The sequence below is a fragment of the Heloderma suspectum genome, chromosome 16, assembly GCF_057233095.1.
Source record: "Heloderma suspectum isolate Gila_16-S chromosome 16, 16-S_ref, whole genome shotgun sequence".
Taxonomy (NCBI): Eukaryota; Metazoa; Chordata; class Lepidosauria; order Squamata; family Helodermatidae; genus Heloderma; species Heloderma suspectum.
The window spans coordinates 17,644,899-17,669,181 of NC_139473.1; the positions used below are offsets into that span (position 1 = coordinate 17,644,899).

At 49.5% G+C, this 24,283-nt stretch overlaps 2 protein-coding genes across 4 annotated transcripts in view; one reads left to right on the forward strand and one right to left on the reverse strand.

Moving 5' to 3' along the window:
- Positions 1–24,283, reverse strand: part of COL26A1 (collagen type XXVI alpha 1 chain) — a 211,875-nt gene that overhangs the window by 133,023 nt on the left and 54,569 nt on the right. The window lies entirely within an intron of this gene.
- PFN4 (profilin family member 4) lies at positions 16,234–16,885 on the forward strand. Its single transcript, XM_084823318.1, has one exon. The coding sequence runs from the start codon at positions 16,321–16,323 to the stop codon at positions 16,705–16,707; it is 387 nt and encodes a 128-aa protein (XP_084679444.1). The 5' UTR covers positions 16,234–16,320; the 3' UTR covers positions 16,708–16,885.

Consider the following 24,283-nt stretch of genomic DNA (forward strand, 5'->3'; position numbering starts at 1 on the left):
ATACAAAAGGAAGAAGGGATGGGGAAGGAAGAGGAAAATAAGAAAATTCAAGCACTGCATTATCATAAAGATTATTATCATCATCATCATCCGACTCCTTGCTCGAAGTCTTGATTCCTGGCTCTTCGCTTTTGCTCCACAGTTTCCTGCGGTCCAGCAGTGGCAACTATTTGGCTACCTCAACATTATGTCTACATCAATCCAGGCACTGTTTCCTTGTTCCTCCATTTCTAGCAGTCTGCACAGGTGCAGAAGAAATGGAATCTTATTTCAGAAGTCTTCCAAGCGGCCTCCAGCAATTTGGAAAGTCTGGTGTGACTTACAGCAGAGTTGCCTTATACAGAGAAGGCGTGACAACACAGCATGTAGCATTAGAGCCAGATTACAAAATGTTCAAATCAACATAGGTTAGTGCTTTTATACACATCGTCAGAGAGGGCTATCTAACACTGTTTAACTACAAGCACCCCCTAAAGCTGGGAGCGTGAGTGTAAGTAAGCAAAGGCATGAGATATGGTTACTCGCTTCCTTCAGGGGGAGCACCAGATGGCACTTGCTGCAGAGGCAGGAGGAAGAAGGAAGAGGAAGGGGAGGGAGCAGGAAGAAGTAGTGGGCTCTCCCACACTGGAGGCATTCAAGACAATGCCACCTGTCCGGGATGCTCTGACTTGGGATTCCTGCATTGAGCAGGGGGTTGGACTCGATGGCCTTGTAGGCCCCTTCCAACTCTACTCTTCTTTGATTCTATGAAGAAGGAACTGATCAGACAACAAGGGGGCTGAACCAGACAACTGGCTATTGATGCAACGCATCCTCTGTCGCCACCTAGTGTCTGGAAGTATGCGGAACTGTTCCTGTTATCCAACACCACATGGGGTCTGCAACTCATGTGTAGACCAAAATAGAGGTCAGCAATAAAACAAAATTTATAAGGTTCAGAATAGGGGGGCATGTTCAAAATCAAGGGTGTCCAGCAGATTAAGAAGTAATTAGAAGTGTCCAGGTGGGTGTCCATTTTCCCTGACCTAGATAACCTAGCAGGTATTTCCAAAATGTCTTGGCAACTTTAAAAATTGGGGTAGGTCACCGCAAGAGGTGTGAGCTGTGGAACCTATTAGTGGGATCTGTTATTAACCAAGGGAACATAACCTAACTCTCCGTTATGCAATTAAGTGTGGAAGCAATGACAATATTGGCTTACTTAAGATCCTAAAGAGACAGGCCCAAATATGACATTCTTCTCTCATGCATCTAACTTTTGCATTCCTTTTGCCCCCAACACGCCCCCTGCCCGCCCCAAAATCCTGCTTCTTTTTCCAAAGCTTGGCAACTTTCTCCTAGAAGTAGAATCAAGATGGGGGGGGGGGAGGTGGAGGGAGTTGCATTTATAGAATTCCTGTCCGTAACAGCAATGCAGTTGTTTTAGATTAACGTATAAATAGACATTAGTGTAATACATCTGTTGTTAATCCAAGACTTGGTGGAAGAGAGATGCCAACACATCATTTATTAGACCCGTCGATCCTATAACGTCCTTCCCCATGTTCCTTTTGTCTTTTTCTCAAAAAATATAATAGGTTCCAGGATGTCTTTTATTTCACTATATAGACCGTGTTTCCTCCTGTCAAACAGAGCAAGACATAATGGATTCCAGGATGTAATTTATGCTGTTTTTTTGGAATCAGACACTACCCCATTAATTCTAAAACTTTTCTGACAGTGAGTTGGTTCGCTTGTGCTACTCGTACCTGCTCTTTGCTAAGCGCAAGGGAGGTCGCGTGGAGAAATTAGGAGAGGGGAAAGCTATCAAGTCTAAAATTGCAGTCTGAGGCATTTTGCCTGTCACCCATTTGGTTTTCCTGGGAAAGCATGAATAGAAAAGGCACTCTGCTTCTTGTGCAGCAATCATGCGGACACAAAAAGAACCTGACAGATCATAGAGAAGATCCATCTGACCAGCATCCTGGTTTTCCAGGAAGCACAGGGCCTAAGCGGTTTGGGTCCACAGTTCCCAAAAGAGTGACTCCACATGCTTAAAGACACGGATGTGGAACCTCTGGCCACTTGGAATAACCTGGCCCACAAAACTTCCTTGGGTTCCTCCAGCGGGTGAGGAAACCCCCACTGGAGGAATCGCCACTTCATCTCCACGGGTGTAGTGGCAAAGGTTGAAGTGCAGGCAATCATAGTGACCGTCTCCCTAGCCACGCTCCCAAGGAGAGTCCAAAAACTCGGGCAGCTGTGTGGATGCATATCAACAAACCAGTTCTGGCAGTTTTCATCTCCACCAGGAGCACGTCTTCTGTAAAGCTCATGGGTCCTAGAGCCCATTCAAGACCAAGCCACCCTGAAATACTTGCATTACAACAGGTCGCACCAGGATATTGTTGCTGGGAAAATCCATTTCTCCCTGGGCTATTGTGGGGATTGCAGCTAAGCTCAGAGGGAACAAGGCATTCTGAGGGGGTGGCAGAAGAAATCGGCATTCCTGATAATAAAAAAAGTGCCAGTGCTGTGTCCCTCTAAACTGATCCACTACACCACTGATTATCTCTCATCTCAGGTTGGGATGTGGGCGGCAGGGAAATTGGCCTGCATCAGGAGGCAGGGCTGCTCTTGCAGAGCCCTTTGGGATGGCACACAGCAGCTCTGAGGGGACAGTGCATGACCCATGAAGCCAGGGACTGGGCCCACACCAAGAGGGGGAGCTCTTTCTTCCGGTGCTGGATGAGTCCCTTTCTCCATGCTGGGAGAGGCACAGAACTCTGGACCTTTCCCGGCACAAAGAAAGGCAACATGGCGGGAGGGGTGTGTGTCCTGGTGCCACTAGGCATGTCCATGCATTTTGGGCCCCCACCCTAAAACAGTTCTGCACCCCGTATTTAGATCTGCACAGGAGGCTCTGTGTCTCATGTATTTTCTTTTGTGGACGTGCTAGCTCTTATTTTTCAAAAAATGGTGACAGTGGAGCTTGTCGAGGCCGAGCGCGGGAGGGGCTTGAGCGCAGTCCGGGGACTGTCGAGTGGGGGCAGGGGCTGGGCAGGCGCCTGGAGAACCTGGAGAGGGGTGGGTTGGCACATCCCTACAGGGAGGTTTATCTAACAGAAGGCTTTCCTTCAGGTTCCCCAGGTCCCAATCCATGCAGGGATTCAAAGCAGAGGTGTGGAATCTATTTCAGCCGAAGGGTTGCGTTCCACTTCAGAAAAGCTCTTGGGGGCCGCGTTCCAGTGGTGGGCGTGGCCAAAGGAAAAAGGGGCCCAACATACCCTCCTGTTTTTGCTTAAAGCTCTCACTGCTAGTCATGAAGACTTAGGAGAGGCATTTTGACCGGGGGGGGGGCAGTACTAAACAATCGTCAGCTGGGAGAAATGGGGTGCAACCAAGGGAAGAGGTCCTGGCCTCCTGGAGAACCCCCGGAGGACTGTATTTGCCCTGAGGTTCTGCAAGCACTGACACCTTGAAGTAGCGATCCCAGAAACGGAGTGGGAGCTGATACAGCTCTTTAAGCAGCACTGGAACATATTCCTAACGTCCAGTTCCAATTAGTCGCCTAGCAGCTGTGTTTCGAACTAACAGAAGTTTCCGGGAAGCCTTCGGGGTAGTCCTACATACAATGCTTTACAGTTGTTAATCTTCGATGTTACTAGACTATGGCTTACTGTGGCCTAGGGATGTACAAACCCCCTACTGTCCAGTCTGGAGGGGGCAGGTGCCTGCTGCTAGGCATTTTGGGTCACTTGGGGCCCAGTGGAGTACTCTACGGAGTTGGCAGAGCAGCTCTCCAGCTTCCTATGAAATGTGATACGCTAATGGTGACTGCCATTAGCCTATCACGGGAAAATTATAGCCATAAATGGTGTATTTTAAACCATTTGCGGCCATAAAGCACTGAGTGAAAGCTTGGGTGAACTCAGGACATTTTCCACAAGGTAGCTTGTTACCCATGCAGGGTGGCTTATTTTCCTCGAACAAGCCACTTTGAGAACCCATGATTTGTTGTTGGGTTGTTCAGGCTGGTTAACAAGCCACACTGCGTGGTTAACAAGCCATCCTGAAGAAAATGTCCTGGGCTCAGACACCACGCTCATTCACAGTTCAATAAACAACCCACGGTTCAACAGTGACCCACACTCAACCACTGAGTGTGGGTTAGCGTGTTGTGTGAACAGCCCCTACATGCTTAAAAAGAACAAAGAGCGCTTCTGATGGCCACTGAGGGAAATGAATAGCTTTTCCACACTGGGAAGGCGCTCCAAATCTTTGTTCATTTTCATTGCCCTGTTCTGTGCCTTTCCAACTTTGCGCCTTTTCCAACTTTTGCGGATGAGGGTTACACAGTAATGCACAGAATACCGTACACAGATCAGCACACGGTATTCCTGGACTGATTATGCACGTGCACTCCCCACACTGATGAGCCAAATGACCGTTGCCTTTCAAACTCTCCGATGCAGTTAGTGAATCAGTTTCAGATACAGCTCATGCTTTTTTGTTTTCATCAGGACGGAGGAGCCTTGTTCCCTAGAGCACAAAAGCTCTTTAAAACAAAATATGGAGAAGTATTAAATTCCTTTTTGGGGGCCATTGGTGCATATTGCAATGCAATCTTCTTCTTCCCCATTTCCTGCCTTTCCCCCGAGTTCTCGTAGACAGTTATCTGCAGACAGGCAACCAGTGTATTTCTGGGAGAGATGAAGAGGGGGTGGAACTGACCATCTCCCTTTTGTAGCAAGTGTATATTGAACAAAAGTTCACGGTGCCCAAATATGAGTGGCAAAGCAGGGGTGCCATTTTAAGCTGGCAAGAAACAGCTCGGGACAGGGACGCAAGAGTACTGTCTCTGCTTTTCTGGGGCTGATGGTGCTTAAAAGACATGCACTGTTGCTTCAGGGTTGCTTGCTTGCTTCCCATTTGCAAATATACAGATGTTCAAAGAGCACCATTATCCTCTGGTGTTCTCTGCTCAAAAGCTGTCCCTCTAAAGGTGCCCTGGAATTTCCCACCCAGGTGTTGTTTTTGTTTGTTTTTTGCTTCCTTAGGCAAATTAAGATTAAAAGCCATCACTTATGTTCATAATTACCTGGTTTGGAATTCGTATTTGCAAGCTTACAAGTAATGCTCAGATGTCTTACAAACTGAACATCATTTCCTGAGAAATTCTCTCGCTCAAAATGGTGATAAGGATGCATTCAGGCTGCTTTCTGAGTGCCTGCCCAAAAGTTCTTTGATATTAACCCCTCCTTCTAAATGAAACTCTCACTGAGCGCTGAGAACTATGGGGACAAAACAACCTTTTGGCTGGTGAGTATCTCCTCTATTTGGGGAAAATCTCTTGATTTTTTTTCTTGCAAATGGGTAACTGACCCACCTCTCCAGTTGCTGGCCACAATAACTTAACATCAGCTGGAAGCCAAAAAACCACACAACCAGACTTGCATATCCATGGTGGGCATGGTAGCACCCTTCAAATACATAAGGAGCTGTCACATATGGCCAAAAGAGACATGACTTTAAATGAGAACATAAGAAGACCCTTGTTGGATCAGACCACGGGTCCATCTCATCCAGCATTCTGTTCCAACAGTGTCCAACCAGCTGCTAACAGGAAACCCGCAAGCAGGACACAGGTGCAAAAGCATCCTCCCACCCATGTTCCCCAGCAACTGGTGTACATAGGCAGACTGCCTCTGATACTGGAGAGAGCACAGAGCCAACAGGACTAGTAGCCATTGACAGCCTTCTCCTCCAGGAATTTCTCCAACCCCCTTTTAAAGCCATCCAAAATGGTGGTCATCACTCCATCTTGTGGTAGCGAGTTCCATAGTTTCACTCTGCACTGTGTGAAGACGTCCCTCCTTTTGTCTGTCCTGAATCTCCCACCAATCGGCTTCATGGGATGACCCTCTTGGGTTCTAGTAAATCTGTAGTTAGCAGCTTTTTTCATTTTTACTTCAGAGTAGGTCCAGGGGATAGTTGGATTGGAGGACCCTTCCCCTGCTAGAGTCCCAGTCTAGATCAGGACCCTGCATGTAATCGAGAGTAAAAAATTTTTTAAAGGCATAGCTGCTAGATACAGACTTAAAGCGATGTCTGTTTTAGCTCATACAAGAGGCCAAAGTCTTGTTCTCCGTTGCCCCAGCGGGGAGGACAAGAAGGTTAAGTTACAGGAGCATAGATTTTGGTTGGATTTCTTGACAGTAAGAGCAGTTTGATAATAGGAACAACCACCCAGAGGGGCTCTGGGCCCTCCCTTGCTGGATGCTGGACAGACATCTCACTCTGCAACTCCAACATCAGGCAGAGAGGTAAACCTATAGTTTAATTAGCACAATCTGATTTTAAAGCTTTTAATTCTATATCATGGTTATGGTGCTGATAGTTCTCCCCTTTTTATTGTTCAGTGTTTGGATATCGTATCGGATGGAGAGCAGTATATAAATCTTGTAAATCAAGCAATCCTCTAAGGCCGCCTCCAAATCTATGATTTTGTGTGGGCTGAAATGCCAGCCGCTCGTGCTGCATAAGAAGAGAGAAGCATTTGAAACTGAGAGGACTTTCACAAGCTGTTTGTGAGATGACATGGGGCGACTCTTTTAATGTCAGTTGTTTTATCAGGTCCTAGTATTTTACTGTTGATCGTTTTTAGCTATTTTAAATTGTTTCAATTTTTTGTACGTTCCAGATTTTATATTGTGGTTTTGTGACGTTGTCTTTGGGGGTCTAGATTTTTGCGAAGTGCCCAGAGAGCTTTGGCAACTGGGCGGCGTTGAAACAAAATAAATGAACGAATGACTCTCGGAAGGTATGGAGAGCAGAGGAGACGGTTCCCTTTGCGCCGATGGAGATGCAACATGTTTGGGGCCTCTCAGCCATGCCAAATTCTCAGTTCTGATGCTACGTCAGAAATGGATCGTCCTCCCTCCTTTGCAATCAACACCACGAGGAGACAAAGCTTCAGGCTAATATTACTTTATTTTGCTAGAGACAGACTAGCCTCTCTACAAATACAGATTCCAGGAAGTTCTCAGACTGCCTCAGGCCCCTAAACAACTAATCTGTGATCTCTAATTAGAAGAGACGAACCAGAGGGTAGTGAAATTGCTGACAGTTCGGACGTGAACCTCTCATGGCCAGACTTGCTTAGCAGTGATGCCCCTCCCTTAGGGTGGCTCCCTCCTATGTTGGCTTCCAAGAGTGGCTATCCTGGCTGAGTGTCTGAGCCCTGCCCCTAACTTTTCCCACTTTGCTATGTGCCCTAGCATCTCTCAAGTCATGCACCTCTTCCTCCCCCTCCTCTTCCGCCTCCTCAGAAACCTGAGTTCTGATGGTGGAGGGAGGGGGCAGCGACTCAGCCTGGGCCATCTGTTTGTCAAGGCCTTCGGAGGAATCTCTCCCAGCATCTTGGATCACTAGGGAGGGTCCCTCCCCTGGGCTCTGATCTAGGTGCTCCAACTCTGCTTCAGAATTGGAGCTGTCAGACATCTCAAGGCACTGGGACTCATCCCTGACACACTGATCCTCCTGGATGCACCATACATGTGCCTATCTTTGGGACAGTCCAACAGCTGGCTACACCCAGCACCCCTGCAGGCATTGATGGGATCCCCTCTGCTGCCCCTCTGCCTCTAGGAACATCAGAAGCTGCCTTATCCCGAGTCAGACCCTGGGTCCATCTAGCCCAGTATTGTCAACACTGACTGGCAGCAGCAGCTCTCCAGGGTTTCAGGCAGGAGTTTTTCCATCCCTAACTGGAGATGCCAGGGATCGAACCTGGGGCCTTCTTCATACAAAGCAGGGGCTCTACCACTGAGCCACGGCCCATTTGGTTAGTTGTGCAATACAGGAGTGCCACATTCAGGCTGGGAGGGCTGCACAGGCCCTGTAGGCCTTGCAGCAGTTCTGATTAGATCACTGGGAGACTACCAGGGCCTAGTACCCTTGCTGATTCAGAAATGATCAGTTAGAAAAGAGGATGAATATCGGATGTCTGGCAAAAAAACACTCATCCCCCCACCCCCATCATTTGTGGATCATTTCTGGATACAGTGAGGGTTTGCTCACCTCTCCTCCACACCACTCCATCTCAACATGGGATGCTGCTCTGAATCAGACGGATGGTCCCTACTCTGTATTGACTGCTCCAGGCCTCTCCAACTTGGTGCCCTCCAGACGTGTTGGACTATAACTCCCATAATTCCCAGACAGTATGGCCAATGGCCAAGTTGAAGAAGTCTGGTCTCCACTGACTGGTAGTGTTTCTCCAGGATTTCAGACAAGAGTCTTCCCTAGGGCGGCCATGGCTGTGTTCGCACATAATGGCAAGCCATGGTTTACATTAACCATGGTTTGTTGCTTTAGCCATGCATTGTCTCACAGACGAGCAAACCAACTGTGCCTTGTTTTCCCTGTTTTTGCTTTGTTTCTCTCCCACCCATTTTGCCAGCTTTCAGAGCATTTTCATTTTCAGGTTGCTCTTGCAGGGCATCCCTGTTTCAGGGTGGACAGCAGTGCGAACAAGGCAGGGATAAGCCACGGTTCTGAGTTCAGAGATCTCGACAAGTCATGGTTTAAACAAGCCAGACTTCATACACTAACAACAAAGTATGGCTTATATTCGTGGTTTGTAGCTAGTTATCAAAACATGGTTTGTTTGCAGGGGATGGGGGTCAGACACAATAGCAAGCCAGATTTCAACAAACCAACCATGGCTTAGCATTATGTGGAAACCAGGCCCATGTGTTCTACTTTACAGTCTTCTGTTTGAAGGTGTCTTCTGTTTAAAGGGCTGTCCAGTCCAAGTCTGGTTTTAAGATAAAGAACCATGTGAAGGAAGAGCAGAGGGGGCCTTGAAATTGCCCATCCATAGGTTGTGGCACCTGGACAGCAGACTGAGCAGGGCACACAGCTCACCTGGTCTTCCCCACAAGGATGATATGTATGTATTTCTGTTTAGAGTGATGCTGTCTAAAGGAGCATCTATACATACAACCTTGGGCATGCAAGTTTTACACAAATCTGTGTCATCTTTTTTGGTGATGTTTTCTTTTTTGGTGGTGTCCTTTTTATTTTGGTGGTGTCCTCTTTTTTGGTGGCCACCCTAGTCTTCTCCAACCATATCGAACCCAGTGTCAAGGGCTCCTTGGAGGGCTCTCTCAGTCTAATCCAGTAGCCAAGTCCAGACACAGACAAAGGGATTCTTTTCAAAGCTTTATTCTTCTTTTACAACTTAACTCTACAGGTAGCAACTAGATCTGAGCAGCAGCATCCCTATGCCCTAAGTTGGAACAGTTGGTCCCCGTTTGAAAGGCAATTACTGGCAGACCCCTGAATATAAGGACTAGGGAGAATCCCTCCCCTTTTCCCTTGGATCCTCTGGGCGCAACCGTTCTTTGAGCGCCAACCGGGCGCTACGCCTCCTTTCTGCGCCCTCCATTTGGCGCCGCTCTCTGCGTCTGCGCCGCGCATCCACCCAGTCTGCTATCTGTGCTGGGTCACTCCCTGGACTGTGGGAGGAATCTCTGTCAGCTGCGGGCCCTGGGGAAAAGGGGCGCGCTCCTCTCCCAGGAGCGACTGCTCTTCCTCCGAATCAGAACTACTCTGGGATTCTATGGGCTAAGTGTCCACCCTGACACCCAGGACCTTCTGCATGCAAAATGTACCCTCTGCCATTGCACTACAGCCCTTCTCCAATTTGAGGAAAATAAGCCCATGGGAATCACGGACTCACAACCCCACTCCTCTCTAACCCTGATTCTAGTTGGGAAAGCCAACGCTTTGCTTGTATGCATGTTTACAAAGTCAAAGCAAAACTCTGGGGAAGCGCACACACATTTCCCCCCACCCCACCCCACCCCACCCCATTCCCCATTTGAGAAACGCTGTACTAATAGGAAATGAAACAGTTGGAGGAAGAAAACAGAGGAGGGTTCCAGTTCCCAAAACCAAATCCTCCCTCCCTTTCCCAGATCGAGAGGCAGCTGAGAATTCTCCTAGTCCGAGGCACAGGACTGTATATGAGAGACAGAATACAAGAGAGGCACAAAAATATCTTGTTAAATTTTTACAGTTTTAACCACTGAACAAGCTACTTTTTCTCGATAATTTATACCTGAATGGTGCGTCTAGACATGACATCATGTTAAGGTATGCCTGGTGTTTTGTGGTCCGTTTACAATAACCAGGATGTATAATTGCCTTCGTTCAGGTCAGCAAAAGGGGTGATTAGTGGGTTGGGAGAAGAAATATCAAAAAGGCCTTTCTCACAGCAGCTGTTCTGGGGACTGGCTTTTATAGTCCATTGTTTTCTGCCAAGGAGATGGGGCCCTTACACATCACATTGAACAAGTATCCCTTGCAAAGGCGGGAGAGAGAGAAGTGACAAATACCGCAGATAATCTCCAGTTCACAAATGGTTTCATTGCGTATGGTTCACATTAAAGCCACAGAGGAGAGCCAGCTATGGATAATGTAGAATATTTACCCGTATGGCTGCAAACTAGTGATGCATGAGAAATTAATTTTAGGTCATTTTTTAAGAACGTAAGAAGAGCCATGCTGGATCAGACCAAGGGTCCATTTAGTCCAGCATTCTGTTCACACAGTGGCCAGCCAGCTGTCGACCAGGAACTCACAAGCCGGGCATGAGGGCAACAGCACCATCCTGCCCATGTTCCCCAGCAACTGGTGCACATAGGCTCACCGTCTCTGATACTGGAGGTAGCACATAGCCATCAGGACTAATAGCCATTGATAGCCTTCCCCTGCAGGAATTTGACCAACCCCCTTTTAAAGCCATCCAAATTGGGGGCCATCACTACATCCTGTGGTAGTGAATTCCATAGTTTGACTATGCTCCGTGTGAAGAAGTGCTTCCTTTTTAATCAGGATTTACCCAGTTCGCACCTTCCGGACCAACACAGACTTGAACACAATCTGCAGCTGAAGTCCGTACATTTTTTATTTTGCTTTGTGATTTGCGATGCAAAACATATGTGTTCAGCAGCAGGTGTATACATTTGCAAAATGTGCCAGAAAAAAATGTGCACGTTGACAAATGAGCATAAGCAGACTTTAATCAGTGGGAGAAGGACGCGTGCATTTCGAAGATGCACACAGCTGACGCGTACATCGGGAACAATGCACAGCAAATGATGCATGAATTTTCATGCAAAAAGAGAACAACAAAGGTTGCAGTCTGAAATGGGCACAAGATGAAACGAGCTTCGAGGTGGAATTTGGAGAACTTATATCCCCATACCAAAAAAGGGAAGCACCAAAGAATGTTCAAACTATCGAACAGTGGCACTTATTTCACATGCCAGTAAGATAATGCTCAAGATCTTGCAAGGTAGACTCCAGCAATTCACGGAACCAGAATTGCCAGATGTACAAGCTGGGTTTCGAAAAGGCAGAGGAACTGGAGACCAAATTGCCAATATCCGCTGGATAATGCAGAAAGCCAGGGAGTTTCAGAAAAACATCTATTTCTGTTTTATTGACTATTCTAAAGCCTTTGACTGTGTGGATCATCACAAATTGTGGCAAGTTCTTGGTGGGATGGGGGTACCAAGTCACCTTGTCTGCCTCCTGAGGAATCTGTATAACAACCAAGTAGCAACGGTAAGAACAGACCACGGAACAACGGACTGGTTTAAGACTGGGAAAGGAGTACGGCAGGGTTGTATACTCTCACCCTACCTATTCAACCTGTACGCAGAACACATCATGCGACGTGCTGGGCTTGATGAAGCCAAGACTGGAGTTAAAATCGCTGGAAGAAACATTAACAATCTCAGATATGCAGATGATACCACTTTGTTGGGTGAAAGCGAGGAGGAGCTGAGGAACCTCATGACGAAGGTGGAAGAAAAAAGTGCAAAAGCTGGGTTGCAGTTAAACCTAAAAAAAACCCAAGATTATGGCAACCAGCTTGATTGATAACTGGCAAATAGAGGGAGAAAACGTGGAGGCAGTGACAGACTTTGTCTTTCTAGGCACAAAGATTACTGCAGATGCTGACTGCAGCCAGGAAATCAGAAGACGTTTACTTCTTGGGAGGAGAGCAATGGCAAATCTTGATAAAATAGTGAAGAGCAGAGACATCACACTGACAACAAAGGTCCGCATAGTTAAAGCAGTGGTATTCCCCGTAGTAACCTATGGCTGCGAGAGCTGGACCATAAGGAAGGCTGAGCGAAGGAAGATAGATGCTTTTGAACTGTGGTGCTGGAGGAAAATTCTGAGAGTGCCTTGGACTGCAAGAAGATCAAACCAGTCCATCCTCCAGGAAATAAAGCCAGACTGCTCACTTGAGGGAATGATATTAAAGGCAAAACTGAAGTACTTTGGCCACATCATGAGAAGACGGGATACCCTGGAGAAGATGCTGATGCTAGGGAAAGTGGAAGGCAAAAGGAAGAGGGGCCGACCAAGGGCAAGATGGATGGATGATATTCTGGAGGTGACGGACTCGACCTTGGGGGAGATGGGGGTGGTGACGGCCGACAGGAAGCTCTGGCGTGGGCTGGTCCATGAAGGCACGAAGAGTCGGAAGCGACTGACCGAATAAACAACTGTTATGCCAGTAAAATTATGACGTGCATTATTATTGTTTTTAATTAAGAAATTAAAATGATATATGTTAATTATCCCTGTACAAGGCTTTTGCTGTGACTCCCTTTAGGGACCCAGAAAAAAAGTGTTACACATTCAATTCTACACAGAATTGTCAGGTGAGAAGAACTAGTGCAGAGCTGTTGAACCTAAGATTTGCGGGCCAAATTCAGCCTGCCTGGCATGCCAATGCAACCCCCTGGAGTTTCCAGATGGACACGCCCCCCGCCACGCCCCTGACCTCTGATCGTTTGATGGTTTCACGGCTTTTACATGTTTTTTTCCCCCATACTAAAAACTTGAAATGCTTCTCCTAAGTTATTGGCAGTGGAGAGCTTTACACTAAAATGGCTGGCATTTTTTGAATATTGGCCCCCAACGGCGTCTCCAAAATGAGTTCAGCCCTCGAGCGAAAAAGGTTCCAAAGGGGTTGCAAAGGGGTTCCAGCAGGACTATGACATCCAGAGTCTAAATTGACCTGCCTGTACAAATAGTACAGTAGTACAGGCAGGTCAATTTAGACTCTGGATGTCACAGTCCTGTTGGAACCCCTTTGCACTTACTTCAAAGCCCTGCTGTGTTTGGGGGTCCCTGCTGCTCATCCTTCTTAGCAAGGCCCCAGATCTCTGTCCCAGAGTCTGACCCTGATGGCGCCGCTGGCCAGCATTGCCATGAGGCAGTGACCCTTCCTTTAAATTATTACGGTCACGTTACTGCCTGGGAGGAGGAGAGGTGCTTCTGGGATTTTATGGCTCAGGTTCCAAAATAATTTGACTGGCCTTCTATGCGCCTTGACTTGGGCAGGAAATGGGGGGCGCTATTTGCCGCTTCGCCGTGGGTTACGGGAGGGACCGCAGCTCAGTGGCAGAGCCCCTGCTTTGCATGCAGAAGGCCCCAGCTTCAATCCCTGGTGTCTCTAGGTAGGGCTGGAAAAACTCCTGGCTGAAACCCTGGAGAGCTGCTGCTGCCAGTCAGTGGCAGCAGTACTGGGCTAGATGGACCAGTGGTCTAACGCAGTATAAAGCAGCTTCCTACGTTCCTGTGATGCCTAAATCTCTATCTCTAGAGATTATCTGATCTCTAAATCAGGGAATGGGAACCTCCAACCCATTCTGACCCGCAAAGGCCTCCAGAGAGGCCCTGCCCCCTTCCCAAAGGTCCTGCCCCCTCAGAAAAGGGAGACGGGGTAGAACAGCTCCCAACTGAACCAGCATCAAACGGGGCATTCCTTGAGGCAGCAGTTTAGATGGCTTCGCTCTCCCGCAAACTTTCCTTCAGGAAAGACAAGGGGCAAGCGAAGCCTTCTCAGCTGGGAGCTCCCACTTCATGCCATTCTTTGAACAACGGTGTGTTGTTGGGTTATTTCTCTGGCTTGTCAGGGGAGAGACGAGCCAGGGGTGTAGGTTCACAGCCGGAGTGAGCAGGCAGCATGCACCACCAAACCCTGGGTTGCGATCTGGGCCCATACTTGCTTTAAACGATACCATGAGCCTTTGTCGATTTAACTCATTTGCTTATGTTTTCCAAAGAGATGTCGGAGGGCGCAAGCCTGAGATGGTATGTGCGGTAGGATGCAAAACTGTATTAGGAAGGGGGGGTAGCTGGTAACAATTACTGAAATTAGAGTTGCCAGAGCTCCGCCAGCCTGCAACTTACATCCTCTAACTTAGAAACGTATCCCTTAATACCAGGTAAGTATGTGTGTGTGTGGTTGCCATGAAGGGAGAGAAAGGCGCAACTCTGCATATACCCAGGGGTACTCTCTTCGCCTGTGTTATTTATTTATATTTCTTTACTCAAGGCATTTATAAACCATTTCTTAGGACAAAGGCCACACAAAGTGACATTCAAAGGGGCATGATACAAGATACATGGCACACATGATAACAGTAGTTACCAAAAGAAGAGCGGCTGTGAATCACACAGGCCATTCAGTCTTAAGGAAAGGCTGCAGTGAAGAGATACATTTCCAAGGCCTTCATAAAGGCATGTACTGAAGAGGCTAAGCATAAATCAATTGGAAGGGGATTCCATAACTGTGAGGCCACCACTGAGAAGGTGCTGTCTCTCGTGTTTTTTAGTACTTTAACCAATGGACACACAAGCAGGGCCTCCAAAGCAGGTCTCAGTGTATGGGAAGGACCATATGGGGAAAGTGATCCTTAAGTAACCCAGTCCCAAGCTGTTTAGGGTTTTAACAGTTAATGAGAGCAGAGCTTATTATTGGCCCAAATTTATAACCTGCCAAGACCTTGTTTTCTTTTATAAGATAAGAGGGGCAGGGTTAAACTGCTTGTATATTATGCTCCTCCAGTCCATTAACACTACAGAGAGCAGTAGTATATGTTCTTTTGGTAATAGGTGTGGAATTTCATAGAATCATAGAGTTGGAAATGAACTCAGAGGTCATCTAGTCCAGCCCCCTACTTTAAAGGTGCAATCCTATGCATATTTAGACAGAAAAAGTCCTACAATTCCCAGCATTCCCCAGCCAGCCAGGGGAAATTCCACACCTATTCCAAAAGAACATATACTACTGCTCTCTGTAGTGTTAATGGACTGGAGGAGCATATATACAAGCAGTTTAACCCTGCCCCTCTTATCTTATAAAAGAAAACAAGGTCTTGGCAGGATATAAATTTGGGCCAATGATAAGCTCTGCTCTCATTAACCGTTAAAATCCCTAAACAGGCTGGCTGGGGAATGCTGGGAATTGTAGGACTTTTTTCTGTCTAAATATGCATAGGATTGCAACATAAGCTTCCCGGCACATTATACCCTCTTTAGTGCTTTAGCTCTAACCCCAGATACTGAGAAAGGTGAGGAGCAGGGCTTGATAGAGATAATCAACTGGTGAACAAAATGCATTCTGCACATTCTCAGAGGTCAATGTTCCTTCACACAGGGCTGCTGCAGCAAAGCGGGTTGCCATAAGAATTTTTTTAAAATAGGGCTGAGATTGGGCACTCATTTTTCCCCTCCTGGCCCCCCATTCCCACAGACCCAACCTATTCCTGAGGAAACTTCCTTCCCAGGGCCAGCCCTACCGTTAGACTGCCTCAGGCAGCTAATTTGATAGTGTTATGAATGGGCTGCAAATTGTTAAGTTACTGGATGTATTATTTTTGTAATTTGACCTGGTGGGAGGGAGTGCATGTTGAATTTTCTGCCTCGGGTACCAAAATAACTTGACTAGCCTTGAGTTGTCTTAGAAGGCATCGCTGTTCTGCCACAGGCAGAAAAAAGTATTGAGCTAACCCTGTGGCCATTGCAGACAAAGTGGGGGTGGGGGGTGGGGGCAAAACTAATATAGATCTCATTCAGATGTTCGTTCTTGTCTTAATACTACTGACGTTAAGTGGAAGCAAGCCAGAAAGGGGCACAAGAGAGAGAGAAGGAGAGGAGAATGAGCATGGTTAGCAAGGGGTTAATTGATCCAGGACCAGAATAAACTCCCCACCCTGATTCACTTGCAAGGCGCATGGAGAAAATAATATTTGCACTACACGTGGGCTGGGAGGGAAGGAACAGGGATTAAAAGCAGAAAAGACAGCTGGAATTTCGGAATTCAGAACTGCCCAGTTGCTAGGAGCCTGCGGTTCAACAAACTACAGTTCCCAGAAGTCTTTGGGCGAAGAGCATGGCAGTTAGATTGTGTACGTAACCAGGGCAGCTGCTGGAGAGTTAGCTACCGAGCGCCGACGGAAAATGAACCAGGCCCAAAGTCTCCTGATCGACAGCCTCACCAGGACAAAGCACGTGGCCAACGCCGCCCTCATCAAAATCGTGGACGCGAGCGTGCTGGCGACCACCCCTGGCTTTAATATCCAAAGCCAGGCCCTGGTTTTCGTCCAAGCCTTCTACAAGGACTTGCTCCAAGTCCGAAGGGAAGGACTGTACTTCAAGGACCGGCATTACAAATGCGTCCGAGCGGACGAACAGTCGATCTACCTGAAGGGCAAAGACAACGGAGTGGTGTTGGTGAAAACACGGGCCTTCGTCCTGGTGGGGACGTACTCCCAAGGCATGTACCCCAGCGTGTGCGTGGAAGCGGTGGAGAAACTGGCGGATTACTTCAGAGGAAAGGGGAACTGAAGGCGTCAAGGAAAAACGGAGGGAGCCGAGCGAGAAACGGGGAGGGGGGCTCTACCGAAGCAGAAGGCTTGTCCCTCTCCATGTCAGTCACGACGTGCCCACTGAAGTTCCGTGGGGGTTTCTAAATCCTTTCCAACCTCATCCTTTTGCTGTTTTTAAAAAAGCATTAAAACACATGCAAACTAAAAAAAAAGTCATCTGTTTGGTCTGTAATTGAAATAAGTATACGGTGCGGATGTCCAGACGCTGACCCCACAGGCAAGGAGAAACCGCAAGGGTGGGGGACACCCTCGCGTCCTCCCACCAGTAACCCAGGACAGGAGAAAAGAGGCTGAGTTTTTACTGCCACAACAGCAGTTGCCGCCTGGACCAGTGTCAAGGGCTGGCATGGCTACACTCGGGCTGTGCACCGCTTCAGCTCCGGAGCTGAATTCCAAGTCAAAGCGGGGTGCTTCGGGCCACTTCGAGCCGCACCCAAAGTGGGTCAGGGTCAGCCTGAAGCAACCCGAAGCAGGTTGGGCCGCTCCGAACTGCTTCGGCGGGCTTCAGAGTGATCTGGAAACCCCGCCGTCCAGCCACCCTCCGTAAACGCCTGTAATGCTGGGTACATGACAGCCTTTCGGGCGCCATTTGCGCAGGATTCAATTTCCAGAAATAGAGGAAGTCACCCAAATGGTGACTCCCTTGAAGAGGCTGATGGCACGTGTCCCAAGTGTCCAGGTAAGATGCAGGGGGCACTGGCGGGGGGGACAGCCCACTTTGGCCACCCAAATCCTGCTTCGGCCCCGGAGCCCAAAGTGGGTCGGGTTGGACCCAAAGCGGCCCGAAGAGGGTTGGGCCCACCTCATGAGCCCCAAAGCAGCCTTTGAGGCAGGTCCGGGGGCCCTGCACAGCCCTAGCCTACACCCCGGCAGAGGGCCCACTGATGGGAGCCCCATGAAGCGGCTCTTCCCCCTCACCGTTGCAGCCAGAGCTGTACTTTGGGGCCAAACTCTAGGGCCCCGGTGACCACCCAGAGAGGGGCAGATGATGAGGGCAGCGGAAGGCAACTCCGCTTTATTCCTGAAGTCATGATAGTGCTGTGATTTAAGTGAACTTAAAATGCACAACGGCACATGCTCTAGTCTTTCTTTTCTCAGGGTTGGCCAACCAAGGAACGTGGAAGCAGGTGCAAAGCATGAGAGGGGGAGAGGAAGGCCATGTAAAGGGGGGCCCATACGTCTGTCAAATCCACAATCTAAATTTACCGCTGCCTGCTTCTTCAGAGCCTCTCGCTCTGGCCCAGACATCAGTGGTGCTGAGGAAGAGATGCCACGGCCTACTTGCTCACCAGCTCTCTGCCTGTCAAGCAAGCAAGTGGGAGCCATGATGAGAAAGAGGGGCAAGAGCAGCTGGTGACCATGGCCGGGAGGTGGTAGACTGGGTCAAGGCAGGGGCCCAAGGAGGGGATCTCGCCCGAGAGCCCACCAAAGCCTGGAGCCAGCACGGGTTGCCGCAGCATGTCAGACAGAAGTGGTGAGGAACGGTGCTGCCGTGAGAAGAGGGAGTTGCCGAGGCGAAGGGGCTTATGGGACCCTACTGGGAAGTCCCACAGGGCCAGCCCTACCATTAGGCACGGTAAGGCAGTCGCCTCAGGCAGCCCATTTTCAGCATCGTGAAGGGGCACCAAACTGCTGGTGGTTTAATTAATTATTATTGTATTTTTACTCCCAAGGGGAGGTGCTGGTGGATTTCTCTGCTTCAAAGGCCAAAAGAGTTTGGCCATCCTCGGGTAGCTTGCCCCTTGGCCTTGGTGGGCGTGGGGGGCACAACTTGCCATCCTACTACAGACAGCAATATGTCTTGGGCTAGAGCCTTTTTTGTTTGGGGAGTTGCATTCCCTCAGGGGAACCCTGTGTGTGTGTGTGTGAGGGGGGGGGCTATGCTGATGGTGGGCAGAGCTGATGCCGGGGTGGGTGGGGTCGGAGCCAAAGGTCGGTGTGGCCAACCCTTCTCTCTCTCTCTCTTCCTGCCACACCTTCTCGCTGTCCCTCCTGGCTGCTGGGAGAGGGTCAGATCCTGATACTGAAAATCAGCTGCCTGAGGCAACTGCCTCACCATGCCTAAGGATAGGGCTGGCCCCGTGAGACTTCCCAGTAGGATCCCGTAAGCCCCATTGCTTCAGCAACCAGGCAAGCTTCTGAAATTAGGCCGATGGCCACAGGTTGCCCATTACTGGCAGGGGGTTTGCTAGGCACTTAAAAGTTTGGGGGCCCGAGCCTATGGGACACAAATCTGCATGCAATCTGCATATGCAAATTTAGAGATAATTGCTAGGATTTATTAACGTTTCATGGGAGGCAAAGCCAGCCAATTAATTTATCAACCAAATATTCTCCAATGAAACAAAATCTTCAGTTAATTTGCACCCTGACCTAGATCATCCCAAAACAATGGAAAACATTTTTCTAATCTTAATTGCAATTTGCCATGCAGCGGAAGATTGTTTTTGGCGTAGGAATGAAGATTTAACCCTTCCCTTCTCAACTACAATCCCCCTTGAAAACTGCCTCCCTGAATGGCAATTAAGCTGAGAATTGGGAAAGAAAACTCTTCCACTGGCACCAATGAAGACTAAGGACCCTGAGAAATAGATTCGGGGGCAGTGCCCCGTGATCCCAGCATGGCAACACCGTGATCCCTAGTATGAGGCTGGGAGGGAAGAGCCAAAATCAAGAACCCCTGCAGCTCTTCTTTGGACTTAGATATGAAGTGGGAGAAACGGCTTAACCCTCTCCCCTCCAAAGAAGTGGGAGAAGGATCTGGGTGCAACTTAACCCCTCCCCTCCAAAGCAGTGAGAGGAAGATCTGAGTGAGGCAACTTAACCCGTCCCCTCCAAAGCAGTGGGAGAAGGATCTGGGTGCAACTTAACCCTCTCCCCTCCAAAGCAGTGGGAGAAGGATCTGAGTGAGGCAACTTCACTCCCTCCTTTCCAAAGCAGTAGAAGGATCTGGGTGCAACTTCACCCCCTCCCCTCCAAAGCAGTGGGAGAAGGATCTGAGTGAGGCAACTTAACCCTCTCCCCTCCAAAGCAGTGGGAGAAGGATCTGGGTGCAACTTAACCCCTCCCCTCCAAAGCAGTGAGAGGAAGATCTGAGTGAGGCAACTTAACCTGTCCCCTCCAAAGCAGTGGGAGAAGAATCTGGGTGCAACTTAACCCTCTCCCCTCCAAAGCAGTGGGAGAAGGATCTGGGTGCAGCTTCACCCCCTCCCCTCCAAAGCAGTGGGAGAAGGATCTGAGTGAGGCAACTTCACCCCCTCCCCTCCAAAGCAGTAGGAGAAGGATCTGGGTGCAACTTAACCCCCTTCCCTCCAAAGCAGTGAGAGGAAGATCTGGGTGCAAATTAACCCCTCCTCCCCTCCAAAGCAGTGGGAGAAGATCTGGGTGCAACTTAACCCCCTCCCCTCCAAAGCAGTGGGAAAAGATCTGGGTGCAACTTGACCTTCTCCCCTCCAAAGCAGATTACCTCCACCTGGGAGTGGCTTCTATTACCCACACCTGATGCAGGGAAGTGAGGGCAGAGGAAAGAGGTGTGCTGGACCAGCTGCAGGGGCCCCATCCCCACCTAAACCATGATGGTAGATCTATGTTCACAGAGGTCCCTACACGTTCCACTCCCTCAACTCCTGACATACATTTTTTTAAAAAATAGAACACACTAGCAAGGTCATGAGATGCTGTTCCCAACTATGACAACCTACAGTAGCTGTTCTGAGTAGCTGCAAAAACAGTCCCATGTTATTGAGTAATTTTACTCAGGCCTCTTTCACCCTGCCCTTTCTCAGAGGACATCTGGGCAGCATATGTGGTTCTACTCATCCCACCTCCATTTTATTCTCACAACAATCATGCCAGGCAGGTTAGGCAGAGAGAGAGAAAGTTCAGGCTTTCGCCCAGCTACCCATGTCCTCTTTCAGGATTCCTCATTCCATCTCCTTTCCCTTCTTTTCTGTTATTTTCCCCCAAGAGTCTTTTAGAGCATCTCTACACCAGTCTAAAATCCCACATTTAAAACGGGGCTTTCTGCTTCCCTTTTAAATGCAGGATCACAACGGATTCCCTTTACATGCGCTTCCTTTTCCCCCTCCCTCTCCCCCTTATCTGAGTCTTCCAGATGTTTCATTGGTCCAGCTCCTCTTCTTGCGGCTTTTCCTTTTTCACAAACTCAAGCAGGGTAATTTGATAGCTCATTATCTCCGAACTATTTAAAAACGGAATGAAGGTCCTTTAGTGCGAGAGACGCCCTGGAGGTTCACGATGTCATCTAAAGGGCCCGCAAACTTCCGTGAGTGAGCAATCTCTATAGAAGGATAAAAGCTCTGTGTGAAGAAGCACTCTGTATTCCACACCCGCCAAGCATGCACAGACTTCATCGATCTGTCTTGGGTGTATGTTTTTTTCCTAGATATTTTTTATACTTTTGCAAACCTTGGGGTCCCCTCAAGTCTGCTGATACCTCCCTCTTGTGCATGGAAGGTGCTGTTTTAGCTACGCAAGGAGCCAGAGAACAGAGTTTACTATCAGTATATATCGTATCTATTAAATGAATGTGGTTGTTTTCACTTATCCCGTTAAATCAGGGCTGAGCAACTTCTGGGAGTCAGGGGGCCATATTCCACCCCCTCCCAGAACCCACCACGGGCTGCACTGTACCTCCGCGGCTGAATTTGCTGCTGCCTAATTCACCGCCGAATCTGCCACAGAGGTAGTGGCAAAAATCACACCGATTAAGCAGGGAAACAACGCACACGGCTACCAGAACACAATTCCCCTTAGAAACAAGCTCCCTCCATGCTTAATTTCCATGCTAAATTAGCACAATTTCTGCTCCTGCAGCCACAATGACAAATGCAGCAGCAACAGGGCAACACAACAGAGGTCCTCCGATCTCTTTTCCCTTTCTTCACACTGGGCACTGTAACTTGCAGTACATCCTGAAAGCTCAAAAGGAAGAGAAATTGTGCCTTGGAATGGTGTCCTGGATGCAAAACCATTCGAAAGGTCTCCTTTCCAAGTTGGTGGATGAAAAGGGAAGTATGCTAATCAGATTTCTGTGCGATAAGAAAGCTATGCTGCGTTGGGAATATTTAGTAGGCAAGGAATTAAAAACACAGTCAAATCTTGATTAAAATAGGGAAATGGGCAGAAATCCATACCATGAGATTCCAAAATAAATAATGTGAAGAATTGTTTTCTTCAATTTTGTTGTTGTTGTTGTTCAAGGGCAATGAAGGAAATATGCACATCAACAGACAGCTGTCATGAGGTCTGGTATGTAAGGATTGGGTTAAGGAGGGGGCCTTAACTCACAGATGACCAATGCTGTGTGCCCAAACACACTAGCAAGGCTGACCTGTGTGCACTCGAAAAAGTAAGCCAGTGTGTTGGATGCATTGACTCCTTCTAGGTGGGCAACACAAGGCCACTGCCACCCCCAGTGTGGACATGCCATGCCAGCCACCACCCCATCCATGAAATTGGTGGCAGCAACAACAAACACACAAAAAGAAGCATAAGATTACCACTAGGGTGGCAAATCACCAATTTCTTTTGCTGTCAAAGCCGTATAAAATTCCACAGGGAGCCAGGAGCGGGAGTGCGGCCGGTGGGGTGGGGGTCCAGGGGGCAAAAATGTCCCCCTGGAACAGCCACAGCTGCCCACCCCTGCATTACTTTTCTTTTTTAATCCATGAAATTTTATTTAATTTTGAAACAAGGTTAACAAAATAAAGGCAACAAGAAGGAGCAGGAGCAAGAGGAGCAGGAGGAGGAAAAGCAGCAGGAGGAGCAGCAGAAGGAGCAGGAGGAGCAGGAGGAGGAGCAGGAGGAACAGCAGGAGGAGCAGGAGCAAGAGGAGCAGGAGGAGGAAAAGCAGCAGGAGGAGTAGCAGAAGGAGCAGGAGGAGGAGCAGGAGGAGCAGGAGGAGAAGGAGCAGGAGCAGCAGCAGCAGCAGGAGGAGCAGGAGCAAGAGGAGCAGGAGGAGGAGAAGCAGCAGAAGGAGCAGGAGGAGCAGGAGGAGGAGGAGCAGCAGGAGGAGCAGGAGGAACAGCAGAAGGGGCAGGAGGAAGAGGAGCAGGAGGAACAGCAGGAGGAGCAGGAGCAGGAGCAGGAGGAACAGCAGGAGGGGCAGGAGCAGCAGGAGGAGCGTGAGGAGCAGCAGGAGGAGCAGGAGCAGCAGGAGCAGCAGGAGGAAGAAGAGCAGGAGGAACAGCGGGAGCAGCAGGACGAGCAGGAGGAACAGCAGGAGGAGGAGGAGCAGGAGCAGCAGCAGCAGGAGGAGGAGCAAGAGGGGCAGGAGGAGGAGAAGCAGCAGGAGGAGCAGGAGGAGGAGAAGGAGGAACAGCAGGAGGAGCAGGAGCAGGAGGAGCAGGAGGAGGAGAAGCAGCAGGAGGAGCAGGAGGAGCAGGAGGAGGAACAGCAGAAGGAGCAGGAGGAACAGCAGGAGGGGCAGGAGCAGCAGGAGGAGCAGCAGGAGGAGCAGGAGGAGCAGGAGGAAGAGGAGCAGGAGGATCAGCAGGAGGAGCAGGAGGAGCAGGAGGAACAGCAGAAGGAGCAGGAGGAGCAGGAGGAAGAGGAGCAGGAGGATCAGCAGGAGGAGCAGGAGGAACAGCAGGAGGGGCAGGAGCAGGAGGAGCAGGAGGAGGAGAAGCAGCAGGAGGAGCAGGAGGAGCAGGAGGAGGAACAGCAGAAGGAGCAGGAGGAACAGCAGGAGGGGCAGGAGCAGCAGGAGGAGCAGCAGGAGGAGCAGGAGGAAGAGGAGCAGGAGGATCAGCAGGAGGAGCAGGAGGAGCAGGAGGAACAGCAGGAGGGGCAGGAGCAGCAGCAGGAGCAGGAGGAGCAGGAGGAAGAGGAGCAGGAGGATCAGCAGGAGGAGCAGGAGGAGCAGGAGGAACAGCAGGAGCAGCAGGAGGAGCAGCAGGAGGAGGAGCAGGAGGAAGAGGAGCAGGAGGAACAGCAGGGGGAGCAGGAACAGCAGGAGGAGCAGGAGGAGGAGCAGGAGGAGGAGCAGGAGGAGGAGCAGGAGCAGCAGGAGGAGCAGGAGGAAGAGGAGCAGGAGGAACAGAAGGAGGAGCAGGAGGAGGAGCAGGAAGAAGAGGAGCAGGAGGAACAGCAGGAGGAGCAGCAGGAGGAGCAGGAGCAGCAGGAGGAAGAGGAGCAGGAGGAACAGCAGGAGGAGCAGGAGGAGGAGCAGGGGGAGGAGCAGGAGCAGCAGGAGGAACAGCAGAAGGAGCGGGAGGAGGAGGAGCAGCCGGAGCAGCAGGAGGAGCAGGAGCAGCAGAAGGAGGAGCAGGAGGAACAGCAGAAGGAGCAGGAGCAGCAGGGGGAGGAGCAGGAGCAATAGGAGCAGGAAGAGGAGCAGGAGCAGCAGCAGGAGCAGCGTGTGCAGGTGTCTGCCATTTTGTGTGTTTGTGCACAGTAATCAGAAAAAAATAAAGGCAACTGTATTTTGTTGGAACTTTATCAGAAGTCTGAAGTGCCTCCAGATAGCAACCTTGATGCGCCTCAGACGAAGGGAGTCCCGTGCAGTATTTACC

Bases quoted from the DNA above. Each gene is read 5' to 3' on its own strand.
- PFN4 (XM_084823318.1), top strand. From the start codon at position 16,321: ATGAACCAGGCCCAAAGTCTCCTGATCGACAGCCTCACCAGGACAAAG.